The sequence below is a fragment of the Onychomys torridus genome, chromosome 10 (genome assembly GCF_903995425.1).
Source record: "Onychomys torridus chromosome 10, mOncTor1.1, whole genome shotgun sequence".
Taxonomy (NCBI): domain Eukaryota; kingdom Metazoa; phylum Chordata; class Mammalia; order Rodentia; family Cricetidae; genus Onychomys; species Onychomys torridus.
In genome coordinates, this window is record NC_050452.1 from 26,100,102 (window position 1) to 26,112,752 (window position 12,651).

The following is a 12,651-nucleotide window of genomic DNA, read 5'->3' on the forward strand; positions in this document are numbered from 1 at the left end:
TTAATGACTGCCAATATGTAATTTTTCAGTTAACACCACCCCTTCCACAATCTAGTAGGCATTGTCCTGTATCCTCCTTTATGTATTTATCTGTTAATTTATATGTATCAGTATGAGCCCATGGAGCTCAAGTTTATTATGTATTTTGATGTTCAAATGCCTAGCATTGCTTGAGGGATCTTTAAATTCTTGTGTTATTATTGTTACTATTTTATGTGTATAGATGTTTTGCCTGTATGTGTGCCTGGTGCCTTTGGAGGCCAGAGAGGGTATGGGATTCCCTGGAACTGGGATGTGTTGTGAGCGGCCATGTGGTGCTGGGAATGGAACCCAGGTCCTCTGGAAGAGCAGTTAGTGCTCTTAACCACAGAACCATCTCTCAGCTCCACTGGGGAATCTTTTGTTACAAATATTGGTAATTTTCTAGATCTACCCAATACACTCTGCGTTCTATAATGGTGCAACTCGATCAGTTTTCAGTTATTATTTTTATTTATTTATTTATTTATTTATTTATTTATTTATTTATTTATTTTAGGGATAAGTGTGTAAACTTAGCTTCCCCTTCTCAGCCATTTGGTTGCTTAATGGTATAGTTAATGTGGCATGAAGAAGGCCATACAGGTTCTCCTTCTTCTTCTTCTTCTTCTTCTTCTTCTTCTTCTTCTTCTTCTTCTTCTTCTTCTTCTTCTTCTTCTAGCCTTTTACTGAGTTGGTTTAATTAATTCAAAGTATACAGAATTCAGAGAACAACGAAGATGAAATAGCTCTGGTAGGATTTCAGACTGAGTTTACTTTAAATTCTTTGAGGTAGGAATTGCTGAACACTAGAGACAATGAGCCATTGTATTATGTATTATTATAATTTTTTTTTTTTTTTTACAAAAGTTTATGGGTTGGGGATTTAGCTCAGTGGTAGAGTGCTTGCCTAGCAAGCGCAAGGCCCTGAGTTTGATCCTCAGCTAAAAAAATCCCAAAAAGCCGGGCGGTGGTGGTGCACAACTATAATCCCAGCACTGAGGAGGCAGAGGCAGGTGAATCTCTGTGAGTTCGAGGCCAGCCTGGTCTACAGAGCTAGTCTAGGACAGGCTCCAAAGCTACAGAGAAACCCTGTCTCGAAAAAAAAAAATTATTACAATGTACAACAGTCTCTAGGATAACACTTCATTCTAACTATAGGTGGCAAAGATGTTATAGTAGGGAATCCAGATGTTTAACAGGCTCCAGGGTAACACTTCATTCTAGCTGTAGGTGGCAAAGATGTTATGGCAGGGAATCCAGATGTTTAAATAGGAATGGAAGAGGGTCACCATCATCTCAGATATGAGGAACAGTTTCCTTTTTGCCAGATTTCTTAATTCCACCTGTGGCCAGGGGTGCCTTCCCCACGGCCTTGGCTTTTAGCTCCTCGAGTTTCTTCTCTTTTTGTTTCTGCTTGAAAGCCTTATCTTCCTCGTCCATCGCCTTGGGCTGTTTTAGGGGCTTCTTTTTGCCACCTTCGCGGCCTGACATGGCGCCTACAGACAGACAGCCCCTTCACCAGACCCTGATCCTAAGCCTGCGATACAGATTCCTTTATTCACCGTTAATTAAATAAATGAGTTGAATCTCCCACAGAACTCTGTACATAGAGTTGGAATATGATCCAGATTTCGCAGTGATAGGAGAAGCCCAGGGTATGGGAGTGTGTGATGCAGTGACAGTTCCGAGGGCTGCTGGATGGGGCCTGGGCTATGGGAGGGACGTGTCTAAGTAGTAGGACTATATGCAGGCAGAGAGACCAACATAAGGGGTGAGGGAACAGCACATGTCCAGGGCAGGCACAGCCAAGGAAACTGGGAGGCTGCGGGTGTAGAAGCATCAACCAGGGAGGAATGAGTGAGCTCAAGAAGGACTGAAGGTATCTAATAAAAGGTAGGAAGTAGGTAAGGGGTAGGGCCGCAGGTGCAGCTCAGTGGCAGAATGCTCACCAGACTTAGAATGTTCAGAAAACGGGGTTCAGACAGAAATAGTCTAGGGCAAGCAATGGTAGGTACACAGGAAGATGGAGAAGCTGTGGCTGCTTCTAGGTGAGGTTACTATGGCCCATGCAGGGCTGGGCAGGGGAACTGGGGCAGGGAGGATGGATCTGAGAGACAGTGAGGAGCATGCAGAGAGGATTTGGATTCTGCCTATTGAAGCTCAGGGCTGAGGCTCAACCCAGCTTACAACTATAATGCTGTGGGAAGACATTGTGGGCTCATCTTTTTGTATTGGGAAGCAAGTAAACAAACAAACAACAATACGCTGTTCACTCATGTTCTACTTGGCAAGACATCTCGGTGAAAACTGGGCAGCTGAAACACTTGCCTGACATTCTGTGGCAGGCTTTCAACCTGATCCCAGGACGTGCTGAGCCTTCTCCAGGCTGTGGTGGTGCTCCAGCAATTCAGTGGAACCACAAAGGTGGGTGTGATGGATGTTGAGTGAGTGGTACTGGTGGGGTGGGGTGAGGTGTCCTGGATCTGTTCCACCGATTGCGTATACTTCAGCGCTGATTCACTCAGACTTTCCTCAGTGCTCTCCCTGAGCCAGATGGGGACCAGGCAGGATGCGTGTCGTGGAACTTGGGGATTAGCTTGCAAGTGATAGGTACAGACTATCACCAGACAAAACAATGCATTATTTCTGAGTACCTACTCCGGTATTCTCCATCAAAAGTTGCACATCCCAGTGACCAAGAAATGTGTATTATTTGACTTTCTTATCTCTATTACAAAAATGCCTGATGGTAGCAACTCTTATCTTGGCTCATGGTTCAGGATGGTTTAGACCTTGGTCATTTGGTCCCATCTGCTTGGGTAGAACATCATAGTGGTGAGATTGTGGTCAAGGAGAGCAGTTCACCAGGAAGGGGAGAAAGGGGAAGATGCTAACACTTGGCTTGTCTTCTCTGTCTTCCCCCTTTTAATCCATCTTGGTCCCTAGCCTGTCCACATTCAGGGTGGGTGTCCCTCAGAGTCACACCCAGAGGTGTGTCTCACCAGCTTCCCAGGTGACTCTAAATTAAACGTGATGATAATGAAGATGAGTTATCACATGCTCTGATTCTAGCTCTGGCTCTGAGGTTGACCAGTTCTACAGGTCAGAACTAGGTTTATCTTTCCCAGGACTCTTCCCTTTCTATAAAGTGGGGCTGATTCTAACAGGTGCCTTCCACTTGAAGCACACATGATAAATATATGCTAAACAATGTCTGCATTGCCCACTTCGAGGGCAGCATGAGGATTTATGATTATGTTGGTAACAGTCCCCGTGGGAATAGAGGCACAGTTACATTGATAAAATGCTGTGCCTTATGCTTTGCTGTTTGCCATGTGCTGGGTACTAATTTCACATGGTGAGCTTCAGGAGCAGGAGACTGCCTTGCAAGCCTCCTTTTACACTTTCATTGGAATATACATATATCAAGAGTGTCCTTGTAGCCGGGGCCCTTATTTAGCGTCTCCCGAGGGAGGCTTTAAATGCAAAAATGAGGCCAGGCAAAGGAACCGGGTCAGGTCTCACAGTGACACTCTCCTTGCTGGAGCTAACCTAAGTGGAGGCTTCTCTTTGCTGGCGCCACAACAGCTCTGATGGTTTCGGGGAATCTACATGCAGGCTGTGGGGAGGCAGGTATGTGGATCTCCAAGCTGACAGTGAACTAGTGGCTCTGTCCTGTGGGTCCTCCATGTCCAGCCTCTGTACGAGGAACAGGGAAGAACATTCTTGCCTGGTGTGTGTGTGTGTGTGTGTGTGTGTGTGTGTGTGTGTGAGAGAGAGAGAGAGAGAGAGAGAGAGAGAGAGAGAGAGAGAGGGAGAGAGAGAGAGAATGGGCACATGTATGCAGAGGTCAGAGGACAGATTCCCAGGAATCAGTTTTCTCCCTCCTTGATGAGATCCAGTGATCCAACTCCAGTCGTTAGGTTTGTTTGGTGAATGCCTTTATCCCCCTGAGCTGTCTCACTGTCTCTGACTTTTGTCCAGTCTTAAACTGGGAACAAAAAAGGTTGCTTTCCAGTTTAGAGGTTTCTCAAAAATAAAATTTAAAAAAAGGTTATTTATCCAAAAGAATTAAAGTTAGACCTCAAAATGATGTTAGATGATGTTAGGACTCCCATGTTCAGCAATATTCATAGCAGCCGAAACAGGAACTAACCCATATCCATCAGCAAAGGAAAGGGTTAAAAAGAAGGTCTATACATATGGCAGAGCATCATTCAGCCTCACAAAGGAAGGGGATCCTGCCGTTTGTGACAGCCATAGATAAACCTGGAGTGAAATGAACCAGTCACAGGGAGACTCACTACACAATTCCAGTTACAAACGATGTCTAAACTAGGTCAACCAACTGAAGCACAGACTATAACTTTGGTCGCCGAGGACTGGGGGGGGGAGGCAGGGGGCGGGACGACGGACAGTCATTAATCACAGGTGTAAAATCTCAGGCAGCAGAGAAGAATGAGTGCTGGTAATGTGCTCCACAGCCCCCCCTGGAGGTGACGATGCTGCGTTATGCACCTAGATAGGCACTGAGGATGGAGTCTATTCTTAAATTCTATTAAGCACTTGAAGGGCCTGGCTGGAGAGCTGGCTCAGAAGTCAAGAGCACTGACTGCTCTCTTCCAAAGGACATGGGTTCCAATACTAGCTACCACAAGGTGGTTCACAATCATAATTCCAGTTCCAGAGAACCCAACACCCTCTTCAGGCCTCTGTAGGCACAAGGCATATACATGGTACATAGACATAGATTCATATAATGTGCTCTCTCTCTCTCTCTCTCTCTCTCTCTCTCTCTCTCTCTCTCACACACACACACACACACACACACACACACACCTTTTAAAACCTTGAAGTGGGGGGTTGGAGAGATGGCTTAGAGGTTAAGAGCATTTCTTGCTCTTCCAAAGGTCCTGAGTTCAATTCCCAGCAACCACATGGTGGCTCACAACCATCTGTAATGAGATCTGGTGCCCTCTTCTGGCCTGCAGGGATATGTGCACTGTATACATAATAAATAAATATTTTTTTTTTTTTTTAAAGTGTGTGCTATCATCACCAGGCCAAAAACAAAAAACAAAAACAAAAACCCACCTTGAAGTGGGAGATTTGTCTGTTACTGATTTTAGTTATCCCTCCATTCCTTTTATTTTCTTTTTGTGAGTTTTTTGAGACAGGGCTTCAAGTAGCCCAGGCTAGCCTGCAACTCCTGTGACTTTGAACTCTACCATTTCCCCCTACCTTTGTCTCCTGTTGGGTAGTGCATTTGCACTACCATATCTGGGCTCTTCCCCTCACCCCCTTTTTTGTCTCAAGTCCTTCAAATCCTTTGTTGGATAGACTCATTGACACTGTCCCTTAGCTGGTGGCCTCTGTTTCCCAAGCATGGTTTTGTATCTAGTTTGAGATTAAGACACCTCTGCAAATGTGTTGCTCTGTGCATGCCAGGTGGCCAGGATCCAGAGCAGTAAGCATTGGGCCTTTCAGCCCGGCGGCAGAACTTGGCAGTATTATCCACATGGCACTGGTTTTGTGTGCATGAAAGCCGCAAAATTGAGGGTATCATAGAGTACCGTGCCATGCTTCCAGAGAGCCGCCGAGGCCAGACAAGGCGTGCTAGGTTTGGCTCTTCGGGGCAGGCTCCTGAGAGGCCATTTGTGAAGCTGTGAAGATGAAGCCTGCATTGCAATGGAGACCCAGCATGATGGGACCATGGGCTGTCTCCTGAGGAAGGCTGCAGACACAGAATGGAGTTGACCCAAGAGCGAGGCTGTGTGTGCCCCAGGCAGCAGAGCAGGAAAGGGAGGGCTACCCAAGCTTGGTGGAGCCCAGAGGATTCTACCACGAGCCTAAGTTCCAGGCACGATGCTGTAGAATCAAGGGTTTCAGCTCGCCTTAGCCTGATCATTCTTGCTGCGTCCCATTCTTCCCTTCCGGATCAGGACTGTTTAGTCCTGCACCATTGGGCATTGGACGTACATAACTCGCATTTGATTTTTATAGGATGCTGTGAGCCTCAGATGAGTCTTGGACTTTTAAAGAATGTTTCAATTTCTAGTTGTGAGGGCTTTTGAAGCTGGACTAAACACATTTTGTATTATGGGATGGCAGTGAGCCTATGGGGAGCGGAGATGAATGCTATGGGTTAAGACGTGTTTGGTTGTCAAGTTGACAGGGGATAGAGGTGTGATGGTTAGTGTTGCCAACTGGACAAGACCGAGGGTCTCTCCGGAGACTATCCTCTGGGCACACCTGCCAGAGATTATCATCAGTAGGTTAACCGAGGCGGGAAGACTCACCCTAAAAGTGGGCTGGGGTCCTCAACTGAACAAGGAGAAAAGCAACAAGGCATGAGGCTGGCCGCCCTCTGCTTCCCACTGCAAATCCAGTGTGACCAGCTGCCTCAGGCCGCCGCGGCCACTGCCGCTGGCGCATCCTCAACCTGGGAGCCAAAGCAAAGCCTTTGCTCTCGGGTTGCTTTCGCCAAGTACCCTATCACAGCAACAAGAAGAGAGAGTAAAACACACACTGTGCTCCCTTCTACCGCCCGTGGTGGTCGTCCTACCTTCTGAGCGTTTTTTTAAAAAAGCACGTTTTTATTGAAGTGTAACATTTAGGCAGTGAAGTTGGTAAAGTATAAGGCTTTACTTTACACTCAATTAATTTTCATAAGTGGAGGTCCCCTTTATTCTGAATTCATTCCCTTTGTTTATTTAGCTTTTAAATACTATATATATTATATATACACATACATATATATGTATATAATAATAATAATAATAATAATAATAATAATAATAATAATAATAATGTTTGGGGATATTTCTTCTTCTAGTTTGGGGGATTGAACCTGGGGTCTTGCACATGTTAGACAAAAACTCTACCACTGAGCCACACACCCTAGATATTTTATTTTATTCTAAAATGACTTTTAGATTAAGCCATTATTAAATAACTCCAACTTTTCTGGATAAAAAGAAAAGTGTATGAGTGTGTGTCAGCGCGTATGTCTGTATGCCCTGGGTGTGCCTAGTACCTGCGGAGGCTGAAGGAATCAGATCCCCTGGACCCAGTATTATAGACAGTTGTGAGTTTCCATGTGGGAGCTGGGAACCTGACCAATGGGCTCTTAACCACTGAGCCATCCTTCCAGCCCCTAAATGCAATGCTTAATTAGTTAACCAATGTTACTAGCATTTACTTATTTTTTTGGATACTGCCAGGCAAACCTAGGGTCTCACATAGGCGGGCAAATGCTTTGTCCTCTTCTTACTTAGACAGTAGCTGGCAGTCTGTAAGCCTACCTCCTTACGGATAGAATGTTCTTTGAGAGCGGAATGTTTCCCAGCGTATTTCCTTCCTATAGGCGCATACATGTCATTCCTATGGGGTGTCATTGCTGAAGCACAGCTTGGCAGGTTGAGTCACGATCTACTTCAGCCAGCATAGAGAGGAGAACACGTCAGCCCGTGACACTGTCTGGATTCACGTTGGCTACTTGTCCATTTTCTCTTCCTGCCCTGGGCTTGCGAAGTTAAGACACTGTTGGGAGCTGCAGTACCAGGGATGTAAGCCAGAGGGCGACACTTCATAGCCAGCTATAGACCCATGGTGAGTTGTGTCCACCTGCCGCATGGACTTTTCCAGAGGATACAGATGAGGAAACATGCTGTTGACAACCCTCCGAGGGAGAGTTCTGTGTCTTGTTCCCTTTCGCCTCCTGCTCCCCTGTGACATTTCATGTAAGGAACAACTTGGGGTGGATGAAGGCATCAACCAAGAGGCACAAAGGTGGCGGCTGAAGAACGCATAGGAAGCTAAGCCGTTTGCCTGTGCAGTGCAACCTCATCCTGTACTGCTCAGGCCCGCCCATACCCTCCCCATAGTCTCAGCTCCATCGTAGCATGGGGGCCTCTGCTTTCCTGAGAGAACTAAGGGCCGCCATCCCTTCTTTGGGCAGGAAGTAAAAACAGTGCTGTCAGTGATACAGGCCACTTCTTACTGGTGGCCAGTTCCCTGGAAGTCAAAAGGAAGAAGTTTGAGCAAGAAGCGTTCCCATGGTGGTGGTGCAGCGTTCATTTATCCCTGCCATCTTCCTCTGTACCCATTCTAGAACCAGCCTGCTCTCTGTTGGGGCTTCAGCTGCTCAGTGACAGGTGACCTGTCCATGCCCAGCCATTGAAGAATCAGAGAACCCCAGGGAATCCTTTGGGTTCTCATGTAGACATTGTTCTTTCATGCCCACCTGGGCTGGAGCCTAACTTCTCACAGGGATGGTGATCCATAGCCTGGCAGTATAGTTACTTCCCTGTTGGTCACTGGCACACAGTGTGCAAGGTGGCCAGGTGGTAGCTCAGCTCTGGCTCAGTGGAAGCCTTATTGTGTCTTGGGATGCCTCACCTTGGAAATAAAACCACTAACCCACCCGATTGTAAGAATCTGGAGAGGTGGAATACAAACCCTGTGTCTAGCTGTTTGTTTCATCGATGTGACAAAATATCCTGACAAAGGCAACTTAAAGGAGAGAAAGTTTCTTTTGGCTTACAGTCTGAGGGAAGTCTTCACGCCAGCAAAGGCATGGCAGCAGGAGTGTGAGGCAGCTGGTCACATGGCATCCGCAGCCAGGAAGCAGGAGGAGATGAACGCTGTAGGCATTTGTGTCTAGACACTGTTTATAATCGTTATACCCATCACTCCCTGTAAGGGGTTACTATGTGACTCAAGGAATGAGTAGATGGGACACATAGGGAACCAAAGACATGGCACATGCTCTTTGAGGGAGCACTGAAGGTCTGTGTACATTACACATAAGCAAATCATGAAGTGGTACATCTTGAATATGAAATATCCCATAAGCTTATGTTTGAACATGAACTTGATGACTCCAGAGAGTGGCACTATTTTGGGGAAACCATAGAAAATTTTGGAGATGGGACCTAACTAGAGGAAGTAGGTCCCTGGAGGAGGGACTTTGACATCTTTATCAGGTCCCTAAGTCCCCTCTCTGTCCCTGCTTCCTGGCTGCCATAAAGTAGGCCATTCTGCTCAATCACACCTACCCCGCAATGGCGGACCAATGGCTCTGAAACTGTTGGCCAAGATGAATCTCCTCTTCAGCTAGTTTATGCCAGGTGTTTAGTTACGGTGCCGTAGGAATAACTAAAGCAGAAAACCTGTGTGAGGGAAGAGGGGGAGTGGGGCTCTTGTGACTAACCCTGACCATGGGGAGAAGCTAAAGGAAGCTGAGAATGCTGTAAGCGGAGCTTAACCAACAACTGTGGGAACTTGGAACACCAAAGTACCCACAGAAAGGTGGACAGCGATGGTCAAGCAAGCGAGGCTTCAGACGGCTGTCAGAATTCTACTGGGATTCTCTACAGAAGCCATTCATGTTTCGTTCTTGCAAAGAATTTGTCTCTTGGTGTGGGTGTGTCCCGAACCCTTGAGTAAAGCTAAATTTATAATGGACTGATTAATTTGGTGGAGGAAAACTTCAAATCAGGACAGACTTCAGGTTATGGCATGGCTGTTGTCGGCTGCTTTTAGCCAAGCTTACATACAGTGAGAATCGGCATCAGAAAGCAGAATGGCAACGTTGGGAAAACGTTTGGGTCATCCAGAAAAGGAGCACATTTAGCACAGACAAGGGAGGCTTGGTAGTCTAGGAGATTTGTGTCATTGAAAAGAAATCAAGCATTTTGCATTGGAACAATCAGAAAGATGCCTTCAGCATATCTCAATGGTTGGCCAGACCCAACCTATGGCTGGATTAAGAGCATCAAGGTTTTAATTCATTTGCTTTTTAAAAAAATTTGTTTATTTTTAATTTCATGTACATTGGTGTTTTGCCATGGGTGTTGAGTATCCAGGAACTGGAGTTACAGACAGTTGTGAGCTGCCATGTGGGCACTGGGAATTGAACCAGGGTCCTCTGGGAGAGGAGTCAGTGCTCTTGACCACTGAGCCATCTCTCCAGCCCTCATTTGCTTTGAGAGATGCAGAACACCCTGCACATAGTCACTTATTTCCTGTTTCCAGCAAACCTAGGAACTCGGAGACCTTAGCCTGCTGTAGTCCTTGGGGACCTGCTTGAGTGAGTGTCATCCCCAGGATAGTGCTTATGTGGGCATGCAGAATGCAGGATTTACAGGGTCGTGAAGGATTCCACCAGAATGTCAAAGGAAGGCAGGGGAGGCAAGTCAGAGCATGGCAGGATCGTGTTTTCTGTAAACATCCCTGAGGGATGGAGCTGTGAGCGTAAAGCCTGAGAGATGTAGAGAAGCCAGAAATGACTCCTTAGGACAGCTGCAATCAATGAACAGAAACATGTGAAGCGAGGCCACTTGAAGTCCAAACAGCAAGGTGGCAGTGCCGGGCTTCCCAAGCCTGCTGGTGCGGTCATGCCACCAAATCCCCCCCGGACCCCACGTGATCTACAAGATGTTCTGTCTGCCCTGTTGGGTTTTGGTCTTGCTTTGTTTCCAGTCCTATTTTTTGTGTCCTGATTTCAAACCCCTTGGCATTTTACAGAGCCTCATAGCTAAGAGTTGGCTTGCATCTCAGAGAAGACTCTGAACTTAGACTTTTGAACACTGTAGGAGAACTGGAGAAGGATCAAATGCATTTTGCATTTTGAGAGGCTCATGAACCCTTGGGAACTGGGATCGAATGCGGTGGTTTAAGTATGAAATGCTCCCCATAGGCTTATGTTTTGAATGCTTTGTTCACAGCTAGTGGTACTATTTTGGGAGTCATTAGGGGCACACCTTGAAAGATCGTTACCCTTTCTCTGCTTTCTGGACACCATGATGTGAAGGTCCTGCTCTTCGATGCCCTGTCTTTCATGATGGACTGACAGTTCCAAAGAATTAGCAACACTCATTTTTCTTCCATCCAGTTTATCTTGGCTATCCTGACAATTCCAGGAGAAGTAACTAATACACTAACCTGAGTGGCCGCCATGGCTTGGAGAATACCGCATTAGCTGTTACAGGCTGCGGAGCTCCAACAGCTGCTGTCCTGGCAAGGTCGCTGCTGACAGTTATTTGGCTTCGGGTCACTGAAGACCACATAGTAGGTGATGGCCACAGTAGGTTGTTTTGCAGTTATTGGCACCTGCTGGTACTTTGTCCCTGTGTGCCCTGATTTTATCAGATGGTAAACAGAAGCCCCGACACAAACTCCCTGCCAAAGGTGCGCAGTTCCCTTATTGTGAGTGTTGCTGAGTGTCCTGGTGTGACTTGGTGGCCATGCCATGGTCTGTGGGAGCGAGGCCACTGCAGCCGCCCGGGACTGGAAATGGTAGCTTGGGCTGATTCACACCTCCATGAACCCTCAGTGAAAGGAAGGGAAGTTGCCAAGAGGCTGAGTAGAGCAATATTTCACTGTCTGGGCTTCTGGGAGACTCTGGAATGTTCGTCTCTTAACATTATCTCAAAAAGATTTTTTGTTTTGTTTTGTTTTGTTTTTGTTTTTTTGAGACAAGGTTTCTCTGTGTAGCTTTGTGCCTTTCCTGGAACTAACTCACTTGGTAGCCCAGGCTGGCCTCGAACTCACAAAGAGTGCTGGGATTAAAGGTGTCCGCTGCCACTGCCTCCACCGCCACCGCCACCGCCACCACCACCACCACCACCACCACCTGGCTTCAAACAAGATTTTTAAAAATAAATTTATTTGTTTGTTTATTTATTTATTTATTGTCAGAGCCAGAGTCTCATGTAGCTCAGGATGTTCCCAAACCCACTGGCTTCAAACAAGATCTTTAAAAATAAATTTATTCATTCATTCATTTATTTATTTATTTATTGTCAGAGCCAGAGTGTCATGTAGCTCAGGGTGGTCCCAAACCCACTGTGTAACCTAGATATGCTTTGAATGGTTGAACCTTTTGCCCAGGCCTCCCAAATACATTGTAGCTGTGTGTCAACACACCCAGCTTTCTACCACAATCCTCTAGATTTTTTAAAAGTTACATTTATTTACTGTGTGTGTTTCTCTCTCTCCCCCCTTTGTGTGTGTGTGTGTGTGTGTGTGTGTGTGTGTGTGTGTGTGTGTGTGTGTGTGTGGGGTATATGTGTGGGGTGTGTGTGTGTGTGTGTGTGTGTGTGTGTGTGTGTGTGTGTGTGTGTCCCCTCTATGGAACTTGTGGAGGTCAGAGGACAATTTGCAGGACTCAGTTCTCTCCTTCCATCATGTAGGTCTTGGGGACTGAACTCAGGTCTTCAGGCTTAGCAGCAGGTGCCTTTAATGTGGTGGTATTGTGTTCCCCAAAATATTATGCACGCTAATAAACTCATCTGAGGTCAGAGAAGAGAACAGCCACAATATTAAATATAGAAGATTGGCAGTGGTAGCTCACGCCTTTAATCCTAGCATTCCAGAGGCAGAGGCCAGAACATACCTGGATTTAGGTGTGTTCAAGGTACAGCCAAGCATGGTGACTCACACCTTTAATCCCAGAAAGTGAGTCTTTAATCCCAGGGAGTGATGGCAGAAAGCAGAAAGGTATGTAAGGCGTGAGGACCGGAAACTAGAAGCAGTTGGCCTGGTTAAGCTTTTAGGCTTTGAGCAACACAGTTCAGCTGATATCCATTTGGATATGAGGACACAGAGGCTTCCAGTCTGAGGAAA

At 46.4% G+C, this 12,651-nt stretch overlaps 2 protein-coding genes across 2 annotated transcripts in view; one reads left to right on the forward strand and one right to left on the reverse strand.

The window, feature by feature from the left end:
• Positions 1 to 12,651, forward strand: part of Osbp2 (oxysterol binding protein 2) — a 166,002-nt gene that overhangs the window by 23,370 nt on the left and 129,981 nt on the right.
• LOC118592216 (translation machinery-associated protein 7-like) lies at positions 1,237 to 1,512 on the reverse strand. Its single transcript, XM_036201029.1, has 2 exons — positions 1,333 to 1,512; positions 1,237 to 1,245 (listed from the first exon to the last, which is right to left on the reverse strand). Exons 1-2 carry the CDS (start codon positions 1,510 to 1,512, stop codon positions 1,237 to 1,239), a joined length of 189 nt encoding a protein of 62 aa, XP_036056922.1.

What these genes read in the sequence shown, in the direction of transcription:
- LOC118592216 (XM_036201029.1), bottom strand. Translation starts at nt 1,512, where the DNA reads ATGTCAGGCCGCGAAGGTGGCAAAAAGAAGCCCCTAAAACAGCCCAAG.